At 41.7% G+C, this 18,624-nt stretch overlaps 1 protein-coding gene and 1 long non-coding RNA gene across 21 annotated transcripts in view; one reads left to right on the top strand and one right to left on the bottom strand.

Moving 5' to 3' along the window:
• NRXN1 (neurexin 1) overlaps positions 1 to 18,624 on the top strand; it is a 1,158,814-nt gene that overhangs the window by 695,248 nt on the left and 444,942 nt on the right. Inside the window, exon 1 of one of the 20 annotated variants that reach the window (XM_043468549.1) lies at positions 321 to 1,625. The exons of 16 other annotated variants lie outside the window; for them this stretch is intronic. In XM_043468549.1, the coding sequence (XP_043324484.1) occupies positions 1,382 to 1,625 (244 nt within the window). In that variant the 5' untranslated portion in view covers positions 321 to 1,381. Of the gene's footprint in view, positions 1 to 320; positions 1,626 to 18,624 lie in introns of those variants that run through there. 3 more of the 20 variants (XM_043468548.1, XM_043468546.1, XM_043468545.1) reach the window with 3 other exon arrangements.
• Positions 10,379 to 10,612, bottom strand: LOC122441666. Its single transcript, XR_006269416.1, has 2 exons — positions 10,462 to 10,612; positions 10,379 to 10,411 (listed from the first exon to the last, which is right to left on the bottom strand). It is a non-coding gene; the product is annotated as an uncharacterized LOC122441666 (long non-coding RNA).

Genomic DNA, 18,624 nt, shown 5'->3' with positions numbered 1-18,624 from the left:
TCTTCCTCAACCGCCAGATTTACTCATTGTGTAGTTTGGCTCCCTGCACTACTGCCTTATATGAGATATGATATTGTAGTAAGACCCAGGGCTCTTTGTTATGTGTAATATGTGTAATTAACAGATCATCAAAACTAATGCTTGAGTAGATGGTGTCAAGCCATATTTAGCAGATTTGGTTTGAACACTGGCAGAACAAGTTTGGTCCAATAAAAAGAGCCGAATTCTTTCTCTTTTAAGAGCTCTCAAGACACTGGTTACATCTAAACCATAGGGGTAGGGGAAGGGTGCCGTTTACCGTTGTAATTCAGACGGCGGGATCACCTGGCGGAGGAGGGAGAGTTGCCTTTTAGGTGTTCCCCGCATCGCGGTACACGTGTCCCTTTGATGTGTGGAGAATGCTTGAGAGAGGCAAAGCAGGCAGATTTTTGTGGGAAGCCAGACCAGCCTCCCTCGTTACATAGGCTCGTCCTCTGCATTGCATCCGAGCTTCAGTGATTTGCTGTTTGGAGACTGCAGATTTGCATAGAGCCCCTCGCTTCGCCAGCTTGTGTGGTTTTTCTTTTCTTTTTTTTTTTCTTTTTCTTTTGCTTCTCACCCCCCCCCCCCCCCCGACTCCTTTGTCTGCTTCTGCTTTTCCCTAGCTCTCTTTCCCCCGTTCGATCCCTGCTTCTTTCGTAAGGGTGCACTCTTCCCGCTGAACCCCTTGCCGGGCGTAAGTGTCAGGAGGCGGCGGACGCGGAGATTGCCTCGGGAGCAGGCGATGCGCGCCGCTGCTCCGCGCGCTGCCCGGGGGAGGCTGGCGCGAGCGGGCGAGCCGGCCCGGGCTGAATGGAGCGAAGGGGCGCCTGGAGTCCATGGGGTCTGCTTCTCCCTTGAAAGGAGGTTGGGCCGGCGAAGTGGCCTCCTTGGTTCCCACACACAATGCTAAATGGATTTACCTAGTGGATTCGCGGTGGATGGCTGTCATGTAGAAGTGAGGACCCTCCGGGAGGAGCTTTAAACCATTTCCCCGCTCCCCACCCCGCGGCACGCACTCGCCCGAAACTCTTTGGGAGTATCTCTCGAGAACCTGGAGCCCTGGAAATCTGGGAGCAGCCTCCCGCTCCGCACTTGCTGTTCGCCGGGACTGCCTTTCCGGACAAGCCCCTATCAGCTGCATTCGCCTCGGCTATGTTTCGGAATCTTTGGGGTGCAAGGCACGGCGGACTCCAGGACCCCGAGAAGACTGTCCGAAGGAGGGAGAGGATGGGTGCCCTGGCGCGGTGAGGCGGCCGGCCCTGCAGCCCACCCTGAGCTGCCCTCTCCCCAGCGCCCTCTCCCCTCCCCGCGCCCCAAACTTTGCCTCCCGCGGCGGCGGCCCCTCGGCGGGCGCCCCGCCATGTACCAGAGGATGCTCCGGTGCGGCGCCGAGCTGGGTTCGCCTGGGGGCGGCGGCGGCGGCGCGGGGGGGCGCCTGGCCCTGCTCTGGATAGTCCCGCTCACCCTCAGCGGCCTCCTAGGAGTGGCTTGGGGGGCGTCCAGTTTGGGAGCGCACCACATCCACCATTTCCATGGCAGCAGCAAGCATCATTCATTGCCTATTGCAATCTACAGGTCACCGGCATCCTTGCGAGGCGGACACGGTGGGTCTGCGATGCCAAGTTCTCGCGGGCTACTCCCTCGCCTCCCCCTTCCAACCCCGCACTCGCTTCTCGGCCCTTAAGGCTCGGAGAAATGGGAGCGCGAGAGAGGGAGGTGCATTTGGGTGTGTTTGGGGGGAGCCACTTATCTCTTTGAAGACAATAGAAAGGGGTTGGAGGAAGGCGTCGCGGGTGTTTGTGGTGAGGGGTGGGAGGGGCGTTCCTTGTCGGGGGGTGTCGGGAGAGAGATGTGGGCCCCTATTAAAGGACCATCCCTCGTCGGCCGCCTGGGCCCCGCGGGAAGGGGGCGTTACTAGCGAGAAGGTCACTCGGTGTGGCCGAATAGGGACCGAGCTCTGCCCGGGGGCCTGAGCTCCCGAGAGCGGAGCGCTCCGCCGAACCTTTTGTCTGTGCTGTGTGCGGCCCCACCTCCTGCCCATTCTCCCTGGTCTGGGGGAGGGAGAGGTTCCAGCCCGCACATTCCTCCAAAGAGTACCCAGACTGCAGTGATGTTGGAGGTCCCGGGACTCACTCAACAGGAGGCTATTTCCACTTGTCCCCACCTCTTCTCTTAATTGGAGAAGGTAGGAGGGTGATGGAGGCACCCTCTCTTAATGATTGCCAGCCCCTACCCAGTTTAGAGGGGACCTCTGAACCCCATCCGCTTTCCCCCATCCCTCACACTCACGCGCTTCTTTTTTGATCATGTCTGAAGGCTGTTGGGATAAGGGAGGTTCCCGTGTCCTCCTTCCTCAGAGTATAGTGCTCCCCAAAGAGGGCAGGTGGGTCAGTGCTGACTGGTATAATTAAGCTAGGAGGTCTGCCTGGAGGAGGAGAAGTTAGAACTGAGAGAATTGTTCTCCTCACCGGGAATTCCTTTGTAAAGAGCAGAGTATGGAGGAAAGCTTTGGTTGGCAGGTTTCTTCTCCAGAATGGCCAGCAGTGTAAAGCCAGGTTCCTGGCATCTTCAGATAAATGCCTATTTCAGATTCTCTGAGTTGCCAAAAAATAAAACATCAGCATTGTGTGTGTGTGTGTGTGTGTGACTTCCCCCAGTCCCAATTTTTCTTTTCCCCTGGTGTAAAGTCTGTTACTTTAAGAAGCAAGGTGAAAGTTACAGACACTCTTTTTACATCTTTTTCTCCCTCTTCTGCTTGCAGGGCCCCTTTCCCTTTCAGACCTGGTTCCTCACTGAGCCCTTTACCTCTCCCTAGGGAATTCCTCTCCCCCAGCAGCTGCTAGTTATAGCAGAATGGCCCCTTCCCCAGGGAAGGTTTCCCACCTGGAGCCAGTTCTGGTTAGATGTGAGAGGCTACAGCCTAACCCAACTGAGGAGAACAGATCCCCTGGGCATCTCCTTTAGGAGTGGCTGAGACACTCTCACAATGGGCCCGGGAATCCCTTCCCTTCCCTCTCCCAGTTCCCTCTCTAGGACTCTCTCCAGTTCGGCGTGCCTAGGATGGAGACCTGAGGATGCCTCCAAAGGGTTTTTTCTTTTTTTCTTTTTTTTTTGGCATAAAGGAAGGAAAGATCCCTCTGAAACATGAAGGAGTTGCCTAGCTCTCTCCCTTGCCCACAGTATCCTGGGAGCTTGCGACTCCCTTTCCCGGGTGCAGCCCTTACCCACTGCCCGGCCTTTGTGCAAAATTGTGAGAGCCCCCAGGAAAGGAGGCGAGCACTGAGGCGAGCCCGGGCGCGGGCGGGGCAGACAGAGCGTGGGTGGGTGCGGTGAGCCAGATGGGGTATGCGAGGGGGTGGGGCGCCCAACTGGACCGGTGGGGAGCGCTTGGCTAATAATCTTACATGCATATTAACTTCTCCTTTGCTGTGGCTCTGCCTGTCTCCCAAGGGATGTGACTGAAATGGGAGGGCACCCGGGGGTTGTGGGAAGAGGAGAAGACCAAGGGGGCCCCGCCGCGGAGAGGCGCCCTGGTCCTCCTACCATTGCAGCTTTTGCCCCAGTCGGGCGCCCTCTGCTGGTCTCTGTAAACACTTCCTTCCCACCAGAATGTAGTGATTCTGTGCGTGAATGAAAAACCAGGCGATCTATCGCTGGGAAAGGGAAAGGATGGATGGATGGTGGAGGGAATTGTGTGTGAGCAGCAGTTGGCATTATTATTTTGAGTCAGAAAACTTTCTCTTTCCGTCGAAGGTTCTGTTGTCTGGTCATACTTGTTTCTTTTTGAAACTCTCACACCCTTCTCACATGTACCTTCGGGAGAAGCTTTCTGATTTTTTTTTTTTTTAAATCAGGGTAGCAAACTTACCAGTCAGTAGCCAACGTCCACCAAATAAAAGCAGCTGTGGATTTTTCATACTTACTCTCTTCCCTCCCTTGAGAGAGGGGATAAACTCTGTCTAGAGAACAACTGAGGCATGTTAAGGATGAAATTAGCCTCTGAGGGTGGAGGATGGAGAGGCAGGAGTGAGGTGGAGATGCGAGTGAGGTGGGGATGCAGAGAGGCTGAGAGCAGAGCAGGCAGGGTGATGGCTTAAAAGAAACCTAATAAGAAAGAGGTGATGTTGAATTTGTTGGGTCAATAAACTCTCTGAATATTCAGCTAATTAGAGAGAGAGCCCACAAGGAAATAATCTCTGAGCCTCATAGATGAGGGCGAAGGAAAAGCACAAAGGTGAATGACAATATGATAAACTCCTGGCTGAAAATCAAGGCAGGTGTAAATGAGGTTTGGCTCAAAAATTGAGACTGTGGCAAATATACGTATATAGATGAACACACGAGCTACCCTGTTTGCTTATAATAGAATTTGTGGAATCATGAAACATTTTTCTCATAATAGGGAAAGCATGCATATGCTCAAATATGTAACAGAAAAATCATGTGTGGTGTGTTTAAGGGAACAAAATTGAGTCTCCCCTCTGTGTTTTGAAAACTGCTGGGTTGACTGTCCAGGTCCATTCTTCTTCATTTTCTCATCATGCCATGCTTCATTTGCACTATTAGGAGGTGTCACTTACAAGGATTGCGGGGTGCTGAAAGCACTCATCGCTACCCTGAGCATCTTTGTGCAAGCTGACCCAGTTGCAGAGATTATGATGAGGATTTTTTTTTTTTTAATGAATATGAGAAGCAGGTTTTGAGATCACTGCAAGATCCCATTTTATTTTGCATGTACTTAAAAATATAAAGGTTGAAAACACCTCCACAGAAAAATTGAATTTTCCTAGTCAAATAAATGGAGAACTGTGTGACTGTAAATGATAAAAAGCAAGCCTGCTTGTAATTAAGACTGCTACTGAAAGCCAGCAAGAGTTCAGAATAAGCCAGTGTGTTCAGTTGGTATTGCTTTAGTGAGGTGCCATATGTGCTGAGCATAGAATGATGTCAGTGCAATGCTCAGGTTTTTATCTCTGCTCCTGGATTTCCTAAGTACCTCTGCATACTTTCAAAAATTAGCTTAGAGTGTCTCAATAATTTCAGGAGATAAAGGAAAGAGAAAACCATCATAGGAATGAGCATAGCAGCGCCAGCCGTTCTCTTCCCACTAGTATGAGCTCCGGAAATTTTACCGCCATGATTAGCTTATACTATTAAAGGGCTTTCCCAGAAGGGAATGTTAACAGATTTTAAAAAGTGTGGTTTATAATTGAGGTAGCCCAATGCGCTTCTATAAGGAAAATAATTGTATCTTAAGTTGATAACATTTCTCTTTCAGAGGCACTTTCATGCAGACACTAAACTTCTAAAAAGTATGGGGGCTTTTGGAGGCAGTTTGAATAGCCTTTTCCTTGTAGGGATACTGAGGCACACCACAGGGGCACCAAAATACACAGCCAAGTCTCTGGTTGGAGTCAAAGAGGAATTAAAATCAACTCTGCACGGCCCGTAGCCCAGAGCAATTGGAGGAGCTCAGAGCTTTCGAAACTTGAACTCCATGTGCTTTCATGGTTAATCTCTTGGAGTAGAAATCATTACAAGGACCCGGACTTCACATCTTGCTGCCAGCATGTATTAATGATAGTGGATACTGTGAGAGAAGCTCATGGCATCTCCCAGGTGTCTCATGGATCACTTCATTGATTCTGAGGAGGCTTTTGTTTTTCTCACAGTTGGGAGGGTGCTGTGTGATAGAGTGGTCCCTTTGCTCTTTTGTCTAGCAACCAAGAGAGTTAACAACGCCTTTCAAAATATACTTGACTTTACTGTGTTGAAGAACAATTTTGCTTTCCTGGTGATTGATTCGTATGTGTAACTCAGAACATTTTTAGCTATGAATATTCTGCGAAAGTAGGTATCCCTGCCCTACACCTCTTCCTTACTTTGGCTTCTTGGACAAAAGTGTGCATCTCTGCCATGATATTTTAGACAAGCTTGTCAGCTAATACTCCTGGAAGAACCCTTGAATTAATTATGGCCCAAATAGTCCAAGACTCTAGTGTCTTAGTTGCCCTTAACTTTAATATATTGATTTCTTAGATGGTTCATTCATTCCTTTGGTAATATGTGCATGTTTTTGTGTTTGTGCACCAGACATCATGACAGGTCAGATAACAAGGGGCTCCTTGGTAGCAGAGGGGAGAGTGGAGGAACTAATATACCCAACCATGACCATCAAAAATTTTTGCAATCTAGTTCCAAAAATAAGGCAAGCTATTGTTAGAAAGGGTTCATCTTTAAACAAACAAAACTTGCCCTTTAAAAACAAATAGCCTCTGAGCATAAATACAGAAGCTATAAACTTTATGTATATATAGAAATCATCCAGGGCTCAACATGAAATGATCTGATGAAAACATCAACATAGTGAATTTTAGGTACATCACTTTGCATTATCCTTTAATGTTAATGTTCCAGAAAGAGCTCCTTACACAATTGCTTTCCACCAAGTAGCTGCATATATTTCCTCTAACAAAAACATAGAGCTTTTTATTTTTCAAATAGAAATAAGGCTTATTTTGCAAATGTATTTAAGGCAGGGGATTCACTGATTTAAATTCACACTAATGTATTAACAAAAGTAGTTGAGGCAGCTTGGTCTGGTGAAGATAATTCTCAAAATCATTATCTATGTGAAAATTTGGCCACTGCCACTTTGTCACAATACATAAATTCACTAACTTCCTTATCCTCCCTAAGACTGTTTTTTCAACCTCACTTCAGTTCAGTTGCTCAGTCGAGTCCGACTCTTTGCAACCCCATGGACTGCCTGAAGCCAGGCCTCCCTGCCCATCACCAACTCCCAGAGTTTACTCAAATTCATGTTCATTGAGTTGGTCATGCCATCCAGCCATCTCATCCTCTGTCATCCCCTTCTCCTCCTGCTCTCAGTCTTTCCCAGCATCAGGGTCTTTTGCAGTGAGTCAACTCTTCGCATGAGGTGGCCAAAGTATTGGAGTTTCAGCTTCAACATCAGTCCTTCCAATGAATATTCAGGACTGATTTCCTTTAGGATGAACTAGTTGGATCTCCTTGCAGTCCAAGGGACTCTCAAGAGTCTTCTCCAACACCACAATTCAAAAGCCTCAATTCTTCAAAGCTCAGCTTTCTTTATAGTCCAACTCTCACATCCATACATGACTACTGGAAAAACCATAGTTTTGAGTAGATGGACCTTTGTTGGCAAAATAATGTCTCTGATTTTTAATAATCTGTCTAGGTTGGTCATAACTTTTCTTCCAAGGAGTAAGCATCTTTTAATTTCATTGCTGTAGTCACCATCTGCAGTGATTTTGAAGCTCAAAAAAATAAAGTCAGCCTCTGTTTCCCCATCTATTTGCCATGAAGTGATGGGACCGGAGCCATGATCTTAGTTTTCTGAATGTTGAGCTTTAAGCCAACTTGTTCACTCTCCTGTTTCACATTCATTAAGAGGCTCTTTAGTTCTTCTTCACTTTCTGCCATAAGGGTAGTGTCATCTGCGTGTCTGAGGTTATTGATATTTCTCCCGGCAATCTTGATTCCAGCTTACGCTTCTTCCAGCCCAGTGTTTCTCATGATGTACTCTACATATAAGTTAAGTAAGCAGGTTGGCAATAAACAGCCTTAACGTACTCATTTTTCTATTTGGAACCAGTCTGTTGTTCCATGTCCAGTTCTAACTGTTGCTTCCTGACCTGCATACAGATTTCTCAAGAGGCAGGTCAGGTGGTCTGGTATTCCCATCTCTTTCAGAATTTTCCACAGTTTGTTCTGATCCACACAGTCAAAGGTTTTGGCATAGTTAATAAAGCAGAAATAGATGTTTTTCTGGAACTCTCTTACTTTTTTGATGATCCAGCAGATGTTGGCAATTTGATCTCTGGTTCCTCTGCCTTTTCTAAATCCAGCTTGAACATCTGGAAGTTCATAGTTCAAGTACTGTTGAAGCCTGGCTTGGAGAATTTTGAGCATTACTTTGCTAGCATGTGAAATCAGTGCAATTGTGTGGTAGTTTGAGCATTCTTTGGCATTGCCTTTCTTTGGGATTGGAATGAAAACTGACCTTTTCCAGTCCTGTGGCCACTGCTGAGTTTCCCAAATTTGCTGGCATATTGAGTGCAGTTTTTCAACCTATAAAATGAAAATACAATGAATTATATCTCAGTGAAGAATAAATAGGACCATGGATTTGATAAGTGCTCAGATGACAATAGGCCCCCCAAAAATGTTAAAAAAAATTTGTTTCTACATTTCGGTATTGTGAAGGGTGTTACAGTAAACATGGGAGTGATGACATATCTGCAAAATCCTAATTTCAGTTCTTTTTGATAAATAGATAGAAATGGGGTTGCTGGATCAAATGGTGGTTGTATTTATAACTTTTTGATTAACACCCATACTATTTTTCACAGTAGCTGTAGCATTTTGCATTCCTACTCATAGTGTATATGGGTTCCAGTTTCACTTCTTTGTCAAAATTTGTCTTTTTGATAACAGCCATCTTAACAGGTGTTAGGTGATATCTTATTGTGATTTGGATTGAATATATAAAGAAAACATGGAATATTCATTCAGCCTTACAAAAGAAGGATATTATTTAGTATGTTGCAACATGGATAAACTTTGAGGGTTATGCTGGATGAAATAAGCCAGTCTTAGAAAGACAAATGCTGCATGATTCCACTTACACGAAACATCTAAAATGATCCAATTCATAGGATTAGAGGACAGAATGGTGGTTGCTAGGGCTGGAGAAAAGAGGAAATGAGGTAGTTTCTAATCAACAGGCATAAAGTATCAATTACACAAGATGAGTAAGTTCTACAGATCTTCTGTTTAACATTGTGACTACAATTAACAATACCGTATTGTATACTTAAAATTTTCCTAAGTGGGTAAACCTCATGTTAAGTGTTCTTACCATGATAAAATGCACTTTTAAAAAATTATAAGAGATTTCTGAGCGAAGACATAGGCAGTGGGAAAAACCAGATCTTGAAATCAGGAATTCTGGTTCTCATTCAACCAATGAGTAAATGTGTGACTTCTGGAATTCAGTCACAGCTTTGGCCCTCACTTCTCTCCCAGCTCTAAATTTTGAGGAATATATTCTTCACATTTTGTAGATGTGATAACAGAACTGTAAATAATGTAAATGAACTGAACTCATAGAATCAAAGCGAGTTGGTAACAGAGTTGGAAGTAGAACCCTCGTCTTCCAGCTCATCTTCCTCCTTGTTTAGAAAACTTCCCAGAAGCCTGTGCTCCGGCAGTGAGGAGGGGCTGTACTAGTTGATTCAGTTTTTCCTGAACACTGGATAACCTAAGGCAATTTGAACCTTGGTCCTTGAGAACAGAATATAGCAACTGAACTTAATTCCTATAGAGAAAACCATCTTTATACAGTCAGCTATCAGCCTCATTTACACTCCATGGTGTGCCTTCTATTAAGGAAAGACATAATTGTTTCTAGAGGTGTTAAGGATCTCAATAGTAATGTTGAGAGTGGCATTTTATATTGTTTTGTCATTCATATGCTTTTTTTCTTTAATTGGACAAGATCCTTTTCAACTATGAGTCCTAAGATTCTTTTGGCAATAAGGATCTCTTAAAATCCTCATACTCTAGCCTTTTCCCAGAACTTTATTGATTGTAAACATACTGTAACTGGAGACATTTTTGCAAAGACTGTATATAGACTCCTTAAGCCATCCAGTTGTCCTCATTAGGTAGAGCTGGCTTTATTAGCTGCTCAGGAACCCGGTGTGGGGGTCAGGCTCAGGGCCACTTGCTGAGTACTTACTTACTTGCCTGTCAACTAAGGTCCTAAAGAATATCTCTTAGAAAAGCACCTGCTTCCTTTAACGTGGTCTTTTAGCCGAGTTCTTTCGTGGGCTGTGTAGGGTGAAGCGACTTAGCAGCAGCAGCAGGGTGAAGAGTATTTCTCCACACCGAAATCGGTAATAGCTTTTTAAAACATTCCATTCCCTCACAAAATGCAAGAGTTTTATCGGTGTTGATCAAATAACAATGAATTCCATCAAGCTTTTGACAGAACTTAGTAAAAATAGCTGGATTTTATGTATATATTTCCACAGAGCCCTCATGTAAAGTGTCTCATTTAATCATCATCATAACCCTAGCAGGACTTATGATCACCGTTTTGCTGACAAGGAAACAGATTTAGAGAGGTGATGATTCTTCCAGGGTCACTTAATTAAGTAGCCCCAGTACTTTTTGCTTTCTCACTCCTGAAGGAGTCTTTTGGGCCTAGAAAAGAAAACAACAGTCTCAAAGGCCCCTTGCTGAATCATCTAACTTTGGAAAAAACAAAGCAGAACGTTAGTTCCACCCTGATGCTCCAGGCTGGTTGCATCTATCTGGGACTTATCACCCCCTGTCCAGAAACCTTCCACCCCTACGCCTGCCCAGAAGACTTATCGCCCCCTGTCCGGAAACCTTCCACCACCTACACCTGCCCAGAGGGCTTATCACCCCCTGCCCAACTACAAATGTCATCTCAACAAAAGAATACTCAAAATATCCCGCCTGATTAACGTTTCCCTTATAGCTCCCACAAACCTCCCTATAAATATGAAGCCTCCCTGACCCCTCTTGGCGCTCAGCCTGGTCGTTAGGCCGACTGTCGCCCCTCCTTGCCTGAATAAAGGTAACCTACTTCCATTGAGGTCGTCTTTCCTTTTCTGCCTCACCTGAACTATACCTTACAACTCCAATATGTTAAGAGGCAGGGTTTTGAAAAGAATATGGCATGTGAATTTAGAAAACCTGAGTTTTGTCTCACTCTCATCATTTTCAAAGTCACTACTCCAAAAAAGCAACAAAATATTGTTTCTTCATTAAGAATAAACTTAACCAAAAAAGGTAGTTAACTCATATAGTTGTTAAGAATATCAGGTGAGTATAGATATGAAATTTATGTCTCCATTCAGGTGGAAGAACTTTTAGTTAATATTGCATTTTTATATTTATCTGAAAAGTAATAATAAAGGGGGATGGATTAAAAAATAAGGACCATTATCAAGTTCAACATAAAGCACTATACTCAGGCGGTGGTAAATAATGTAATTAGCCATGTAATAATGATAAAACACTTTATGACTAAAATGATGATTCCTGGACAAACTTCCTTTTAATCACTAGCTATACATGCAGCCAAGAAGAACCTACTGTGTTTATTGTATGAGCTGAATATCTGTGGATTTGTGAATTGGAACTGAGGTAGAAAGGTTTTTCTCCAGTGTGCAGTCAAGATACTTGGTTATGTACATATTAAGTTTTACATGAAGCTTATATGAATCTTGTAGACATTTTCATTGCAAAACTCAGTATATTAAATCTTTTTGGGCTATGGGATCTCCAGTATAAATGTATTATATAATGTGACCCACAGTTTTTAAAAGCAAGGTTATGGACTTTGTGTTCATGTACATATTTGGTGGCTTGTTTTCCCATGCAACTAAATTGATGAACAAACATTATGCTATATCTCTGAAAATGATCATTGAGAAAGAAATAGACCTTTTTAGTAAATGATAAGGCAGTGGTTTTTCATGTGTGGTAGAATACAGGCAGTGACATCACTAACTTGGACACCGCTTCTGACAGTTACTTTGATTGTCTGAGTTGCCATTGGACTAACGTTGGTGCCTGTAATTATTTATGTGGTTCAGTCTGTCTTGGCTATTAGTTACCATCTGGTCATTATGACTACAAAATTCAGAGCTGCTAGAAAAGAGGAGTGGTATTTCTGATGCTTCTTAAAGCTGAAATGATTTTGAATTCATTTTAATTTTACATTAATTCATCTTAATTTTACATTAAGATTGCATTATCCATGTAGTTCCACAGCATGAAGCACATTGTTATGAGTGATTGTGATGATGTTCTAAAAAATGCATTTAGGGCAGATTTGGAAACTCACTGTCCTGGTACTCACATAATATTCAATTAGCACTTTTATTTGGCTAAGCAGCAGGACCTTTTAAAGAAATCTGTCATTTACATGAGGAACTTCTCTTTTGGATATTTCAAGAAAAATGCTCTAGTTCCAATCTATGTCATTTTATATGTAGTTATACTTTCAATTATAAGTTATATTACAAGCTAGTATAGAGAAATAATACCAACGCAAGACTAGTTTAAACGCTTCTGGGGATTTTTATCTGGAAGGTACACTATAGAAATTAAACTTCCGTTGCTTTGCAGAACATTATTTAGTAGTCTACATATTTTATATTTCATATTGATTTGAAAATCTTGCCATTTTAGACTCTTTGAGCCTAGATACTCACTGTAAATTAATGATTCTCTACATTACATCTTTCCAAAATTGAAATAACAAAATATTTCTCAACACTCTAAGCTATGGACTTCCTTGAAGTCCTTACTTAACAGTTCCAAAATTCAATGTGCTGTATCAGTCCTTTTTTCATGTCTACTGTCAAAGTATTAACATATGCTGGAATAAGATGAATAATAAATGAATCTCTGTCAGCAAAGTGGTTAATTGGACATGCTGTTGTATATGCAAATAATGTATTTGGCTTCCCCACTCATTCTTTTCCTTGGGACTTGTCCTAAATGAGATAATAGAATTTTTGATGCTTCTCTGGACCATTTATCATACAGTAATCAAAAGTAGAACACTGCTGATGGGTTTCTGATAAGTGTGTTTATACAAAAGCTTCGTATTTTAGTAGATACACAAGGTATTGATCATCTGGGTGCCTTTGTAATGACAGTATTTATATAACAACAGTCTATTTGTACTTGCCAGTAACAAAATGCTTGCCTCAGTAATATTCATTTTAAACATAACATTATGATTTTTTATTTTTAATATGATAAACAAAAATTTTAATTTCTACCCAAGAAATTAATTCAACTCTTTGTTAATAGCAAGAAAATGACTTAAATATTGCAGGGGTATTTTACTCTCCCAGTTTTCCCCAGGAAAGCGGTTGTACAGAGAAAGAACTAGGGCTATGTAAAGTGATAGCAAGTAACCAGTGACATAATTTATTTGTTTAATAATCCCTCAGTGCTTATTATATGTTGGATGCTATTCTAAGCCCTTAACAAAATATCAACTTATTTAATTCTCTCAACTTGGTGAGGCAGATAATGTTAACTTCCCTTCTACACTTAAAGATATTAAAGCAGAGCAAAGTTAAGAGACGACAAAGTGACAAAGCAGACGTCATGGGGCCTGCATTGAAACTGGAGCAGGCTCACTCTGAAGTCCATGTTCTTAACTTCCACAGTGTGCTGCCAACAGATATAATTTATCCTGACTGAGCATTCTGTTTTCTCCCCCAGCCTTTATCACCAGTGGTACACAGTGGTACATAAGGGACCAACATGGATGACTATCTAGATTTACTTTGTTTAATTTACAAGTCATTTCACTGAAGGTTTAGTGCCTCATCCTTATCTTCCAATTTGTTTTTAAGCATCTTTCTTCTTAACTACACGTGGCATCAAGCAGCCTCTCTGTGCCTCCCTTCCTCATCACTTGATTCGTCTGGACTGATTTATTAATCTTGATATCCACCACCACATCAAGAGTAAAGGAAGGGTTGATTTAAGATGCTTATTAATGTTTATTAACTTTTTTTCATTCTAGTTGGCAAATACGTTGCCCATCAAATTGATAGATCTCCTGTGATAATAGACTAATTTGCAAGTGTAGCCATGATTTACAATTAAAAGGAAACAGTTGCAATGTATGGGATTATGTGATTATATTCTCATGAGATGAAAGAAATACCTCTGTAAATAGTTAAATAAAATTGTATAGTTCTAAAGGCAAGATACAGAGAAAAGACTGACAATTAATAAACTAAGTATTTATCCTAATTTTAATTATGGTTTCTTAAAATAAAACCTTTAAAATTAAAAAAAAATTGTGTAGATTATATATGCATGGTGTTATATGAGTACATAATGAATTTAAGCATTTTTTCCCACTCATTTCTATTCAGACTATAAGCTAAAGCAACATTCAGAAAGGGTGGTAAATGCTTCGAAGTTTGAGTCTCTTAGCTACGTTTTTCTTAAAGACTCATTTGTTCCTCCGACTTTATGACAGCATTTTCATTCCAGTTTATTTGCTGACATTGCCCTCATCACACTTAACTAACACCACGTGTGTGCACGTGTGCTAAGTTACTGCAGTCGTGTCCGACTCTCTGCAACAGCCCGCCGGACTCCTCTGTCCGTGGGGTTCTCCAGGCAAGGATGCTGGAGTGGGTCGCCTTGCCCTCCTCCAGGGGATCTCCCCGATGCAGGGTTTAAATCCACCTCTGTTACGTCTAACCTGCCTTGGCAGGTGGGTTCTCTAGGAATTCCCAAGCAAGACTACTATAAAGGATTTATTTTTTGATATCTTTGTATTCACTAACCAACTAATTGACTTTGGACAAGTTTCGAAACCTGAGTCTCAGTTTCTTCAAGAGTAAAACAGGACCTGTGATATCTACTCCATCAGGATTTGGGGAGGTCTAGACTCTTTATGTAATCATCTATCATAAGACTTGCTAAATGGCTGCTGCTGTTCAAGTGATAGATGAACCTCTCTCCACGTGGGTCCTCTGTTCTGTACTCAGTTAAGGAGAAAAAATAAGAAAGACAGAGGTTAGTTTTGAAAACAACTCTCCTCAATGTCTTTAAAACAGATTGTTCTCTTATCCTGCTAGATTGATTTGGTGGATTCCTTAAGTGAAGGCAATGGGTTGAAGGTGATCTCCTTTCCTGGTGTCTGATTAACCCAAAAAAAGGATTAACCCAATATCACAGATATTAACAAGAGGATATAATGCAGAAAACCAATAATTTTTATGCCCTTTGTCTACATAGGAATTAAATTAGGAAACCTGCATCAGGGTTTAACTGCCAAGGCTATTGGTGCATCTTACTGTTGGACCTTGTATTGTTCTTTTCCGAAATTCTTTTACAATTTAAATTAGGACTCATTAAGACACGGTAGGGAAAAAAAAAAAGACAGGGTAGGACTGAGAGGGCTTTAATAAGGGGGAGAGATTTAGGGAAAAAAAATTCCACTTTTTTTTTTTTCCCCCACTAGTCCCTGAAAATGTCAGCAAACACAATGCCATGTGTATCTGCCTATACTATAGCTGAAAAAGGTTTAGGCAAGAGAAACAATATTTCCTGGCCCAGAATCTCTATGTGATTTTATTGTGGCCACTCTGATGCTTATGCCATAGCCAAACACATTTAAACAGAACATAAGGATTTTAGAATACTACATCAAATAAAAATGCTCGGCAACTGTAATTTCATCACGTGTTTTTAAAGTATAGCTAGTCTGTTTCTTAAAATAAATGTTTAATAGGAGTTTATATCTATACTTGATCCCCACCCCACTTTCTAAAAAGCAGAGAGGAAGGCATTCTTAACATGGCAGATAACCTGAGCAGAAAACACCATTTTCATTCCACTTGTGCTTTTTTTTTTAAACAAACAAATGGTTGCAAATGTAGTTTTTCTTAGTCATCCCGGCCAATTGTGTCTGACCGCCAAATGAATGACTGTGTGTGTGTGTGTGTGTGTGTGTGTGTGTGTTCTTAGACATGTAGCTGTCAAACAACAAACATATATTTTTTTTTCCAGTCTTGGGGAAAAGCAGTATAGAAGAGATCTGATTTTTAGTTTAGCTGTAAATCACTGTGCTGTGCTTACCAGGCACGGGCTTGGAGCTGCCAGAGAGGAGCACATACTTGAGTGACGGACAACATACATAGAGACCAAAAGCTCCCAGGAGCAGGGCAGAGCTCCATCCTTCATTCGCCTCAAGATGCCCGGATATACCACTGTTAAAAGTCCTGCTTCTGCCAAGAGAAAATGATAAAGGAGAGAGATGTAGGGAGCTGACTTTCTGTTTTCACATAATTTTTTCATTCAGCCTCCCCAGTCACAATATGCAGATATTTAGGTTATTACCAAAATGTGGGTGTTTTTACACTCTCTGCTGGCTAATCACTGTTCCAGTGAGTGCCAAGAATGCAGAGACCAATCAATCAACAAGTGCTTATTGAATGTCTGCTGCTTGGGAGAGGATGTTGTCTTATCGTCTGCAAAGAACACAGTGTCTGAAAGAGGCATCAAATCCATTGTGCTGCCTCAGGCTTTAAAATTCAACCTGCCTACCTTTTGCTCTTACCAACACTTGAGGGAGGGCTCCCAAATGTCCTGGGAGTAGCCAGTAGGAGAGGTGACCACCATCTCTTTTTCATTCTACTGCGACTTTACAGCATACCAGAAGCTCCATCTACCCATCAGATGGACTAGACCAGTACAGATCTTCCTTTATTACACATGTCTGTAGGAAACCTACCAATGTTCTGTTGGTATTTGGGGAAGTGTTCAATTGCATTTCCATTTTCACATTTGTAGAGCTCTTAATATTAAAAAATGGTTTTTCATGTTTTAATCTCACCTGATACTTACAACAAGCCTACAAATTATGCATGGTAGATTTTGCCCCATTTTACAGGTAGGGAAACCATGTGGCTTGCTCACTTTATGTGGCCTGACTTAGTCACATGTTTATGAAAGGCAGAAGTGGGACTTAAACACAACACGCTGGTCCTCAGAGTCCAGTGCTGTTTCTTTCATGGCAGTAGGGGACCACAGGTAAGGAGATGAGTAGGCTTAAGAATTCTTCAGGGATTCTGGGAAAAACCACAAAAAGGACCCAATCTCTATAGACCCTTGGGATCATAGAAAAAGATAAAACGGACGGAGGTCCTACGAGATAAAATGAAATAAAAGGAGAGGTAGTTTGGTGACATAGTCGTGGTTAGAGATCGACTCTTAATACATTTTGTTAGTGTGATCATTTCATTTTCTTCCTGCTTATTTGACTGTCTTTTAGAAAAGAAATGAGGATTCCAGCTCAAAGGACAAACTCATTGGCTTTGATCATTGTTGAAATAACTCAGAAAAATACTCAGGTTTAATACATCTTTATTTAACATAACGCTGTAATATTTTTTAGTTGAACAGTGACAAGAAGCTATATATAATTAAAGCACCCAATTACTTATAGGAAATTATTTAAGGGTACTTGGAAAATTGAGATATTCTGTCAAGACTTAATAATTAAACCATTTGATTCTTCACAAGGATGGCAGAGAAACTTACAAAGAAATCTCACTTTGGAAATGTACTTTGCTTATAATAGAATGAAAAATGATGCCCAGCTGCTAAGATAGTCCACATTCCCCGCAAAGCAGAGACTGACAAGGTGCAAGGAAACTCTTCCAGGTTGTTATCAATGAATTTAGAGATTATGATGAGGTGCATTCAAAATATGTATTTGTACAAACGCTGTCTGCCTGTTCACTGCAGCCTCCTAACTTTTCTGGACTAAATTCTCTGAGAACAGGGAGTGTGGTTTTTGTTTTCTCTATAGCACCTAATGTGCTGCCCAACAGTAAATACTCACAGATACAGAAATGTTTCCAGAATGATGGATGCGTAGACTGCCTCCTTACATAGAAGCCATGATATATTCATCCTGTTAGTTGGAACTGACGTTAGAGCTACAGTCAGCAGGGTATGATTTTTGAGCTGTTTAAATAGCCTTAAATATCTAAATGCTTCTCCCATTGCCTTGGATTCCACCATTGGAGATGGCATTCTTCAGTGTCTTGATAACTTTTATTAACATTTGTTGTACGTTGTAAGAACATGAAGTTTAGAGTTATGGTCCATCAGTTGCTGGCTGAGTGATTCCTCTAAAATGGGACACAAGTGACAATCCCTGTCCTTATTGAACCATGTTATGTGAGAAATAAATGATATAATGTTTGTAAAGTGCTTTATAAGTTATATTTAGGAAGAATAAAAACATTTTAGTAATAAAGGTAACCCAGTTACTTAGGAAATAGTCATACACAAAACTGACGCAAGCTGATGATTCTTAAAATTTAAACTGATCGGAATCGCCTAGGGAGCTTGTTAAGACTGCAGATTCCTGGCCTGTACCCCTAATGGTTCTGTTCTGTAAATTGGAGGTAAGATTCAAGATTTGCATTTCTCAATACTCACTTTAAGATTCTAGTGTAAATAGTTCTTGGCCAGCTCTTTTGGAATAAGACTTTATAGCATCATCTTCAACTGCCGGCATTTATGTACCTCTTTCTAAGCCCACAATACATATTGTCTGATGAACCGGTAGAATATGATTGCTTTACATAAAGAGAATTCAGGAAATTACTAGAATGCAGGGATAAAAAGTGTGGAAGGGTACCTCAAAACTGACATCTTAATGTTAATTTTCAATTGCTCTTTGTAAAATATTAGCAATGATACCTGCAAGTTATTAAGTCTATTATCTTTCTTCTAGGAAGGACTGTTACATCTAAAAATACTCTTATAGGAAGAAAACTGCAAGCAGACTCCCATTAAAGGCTCACAGCTATTGTTTTGATTGGAATAGGGCGTATCTACACTCAGCCAGCTCTGGTTTTGCAGTGGAGTTATACTTTTGAGGGTTATCTGCATATAGATATAAGTAGAAATGTGCATATGCGCGCGCACACACACACACACACAATTTACAAATCTGTCTGT

This window comes from Cervus canadensis, chromosome 5 (assembly GCF_019320065.1).
Source record: "Cervus canadensis isolate Bull #8, Minnesota chromosome 5, ASM1932006v1, whole genome shotgun sequence".
NCBI classification, from domain to species: domain Eukaryota; kingdom Metazoa; phylum Chordata; class Mammalia; order Artiodactyla; family Cervidae; genus Cervus; species Cervus canadensis.
The sequence above is the reverse complement of the archived record's forward strand: the minus strand, read 5'-3'. Positions and strand labels throughout refer to the sequence as shown.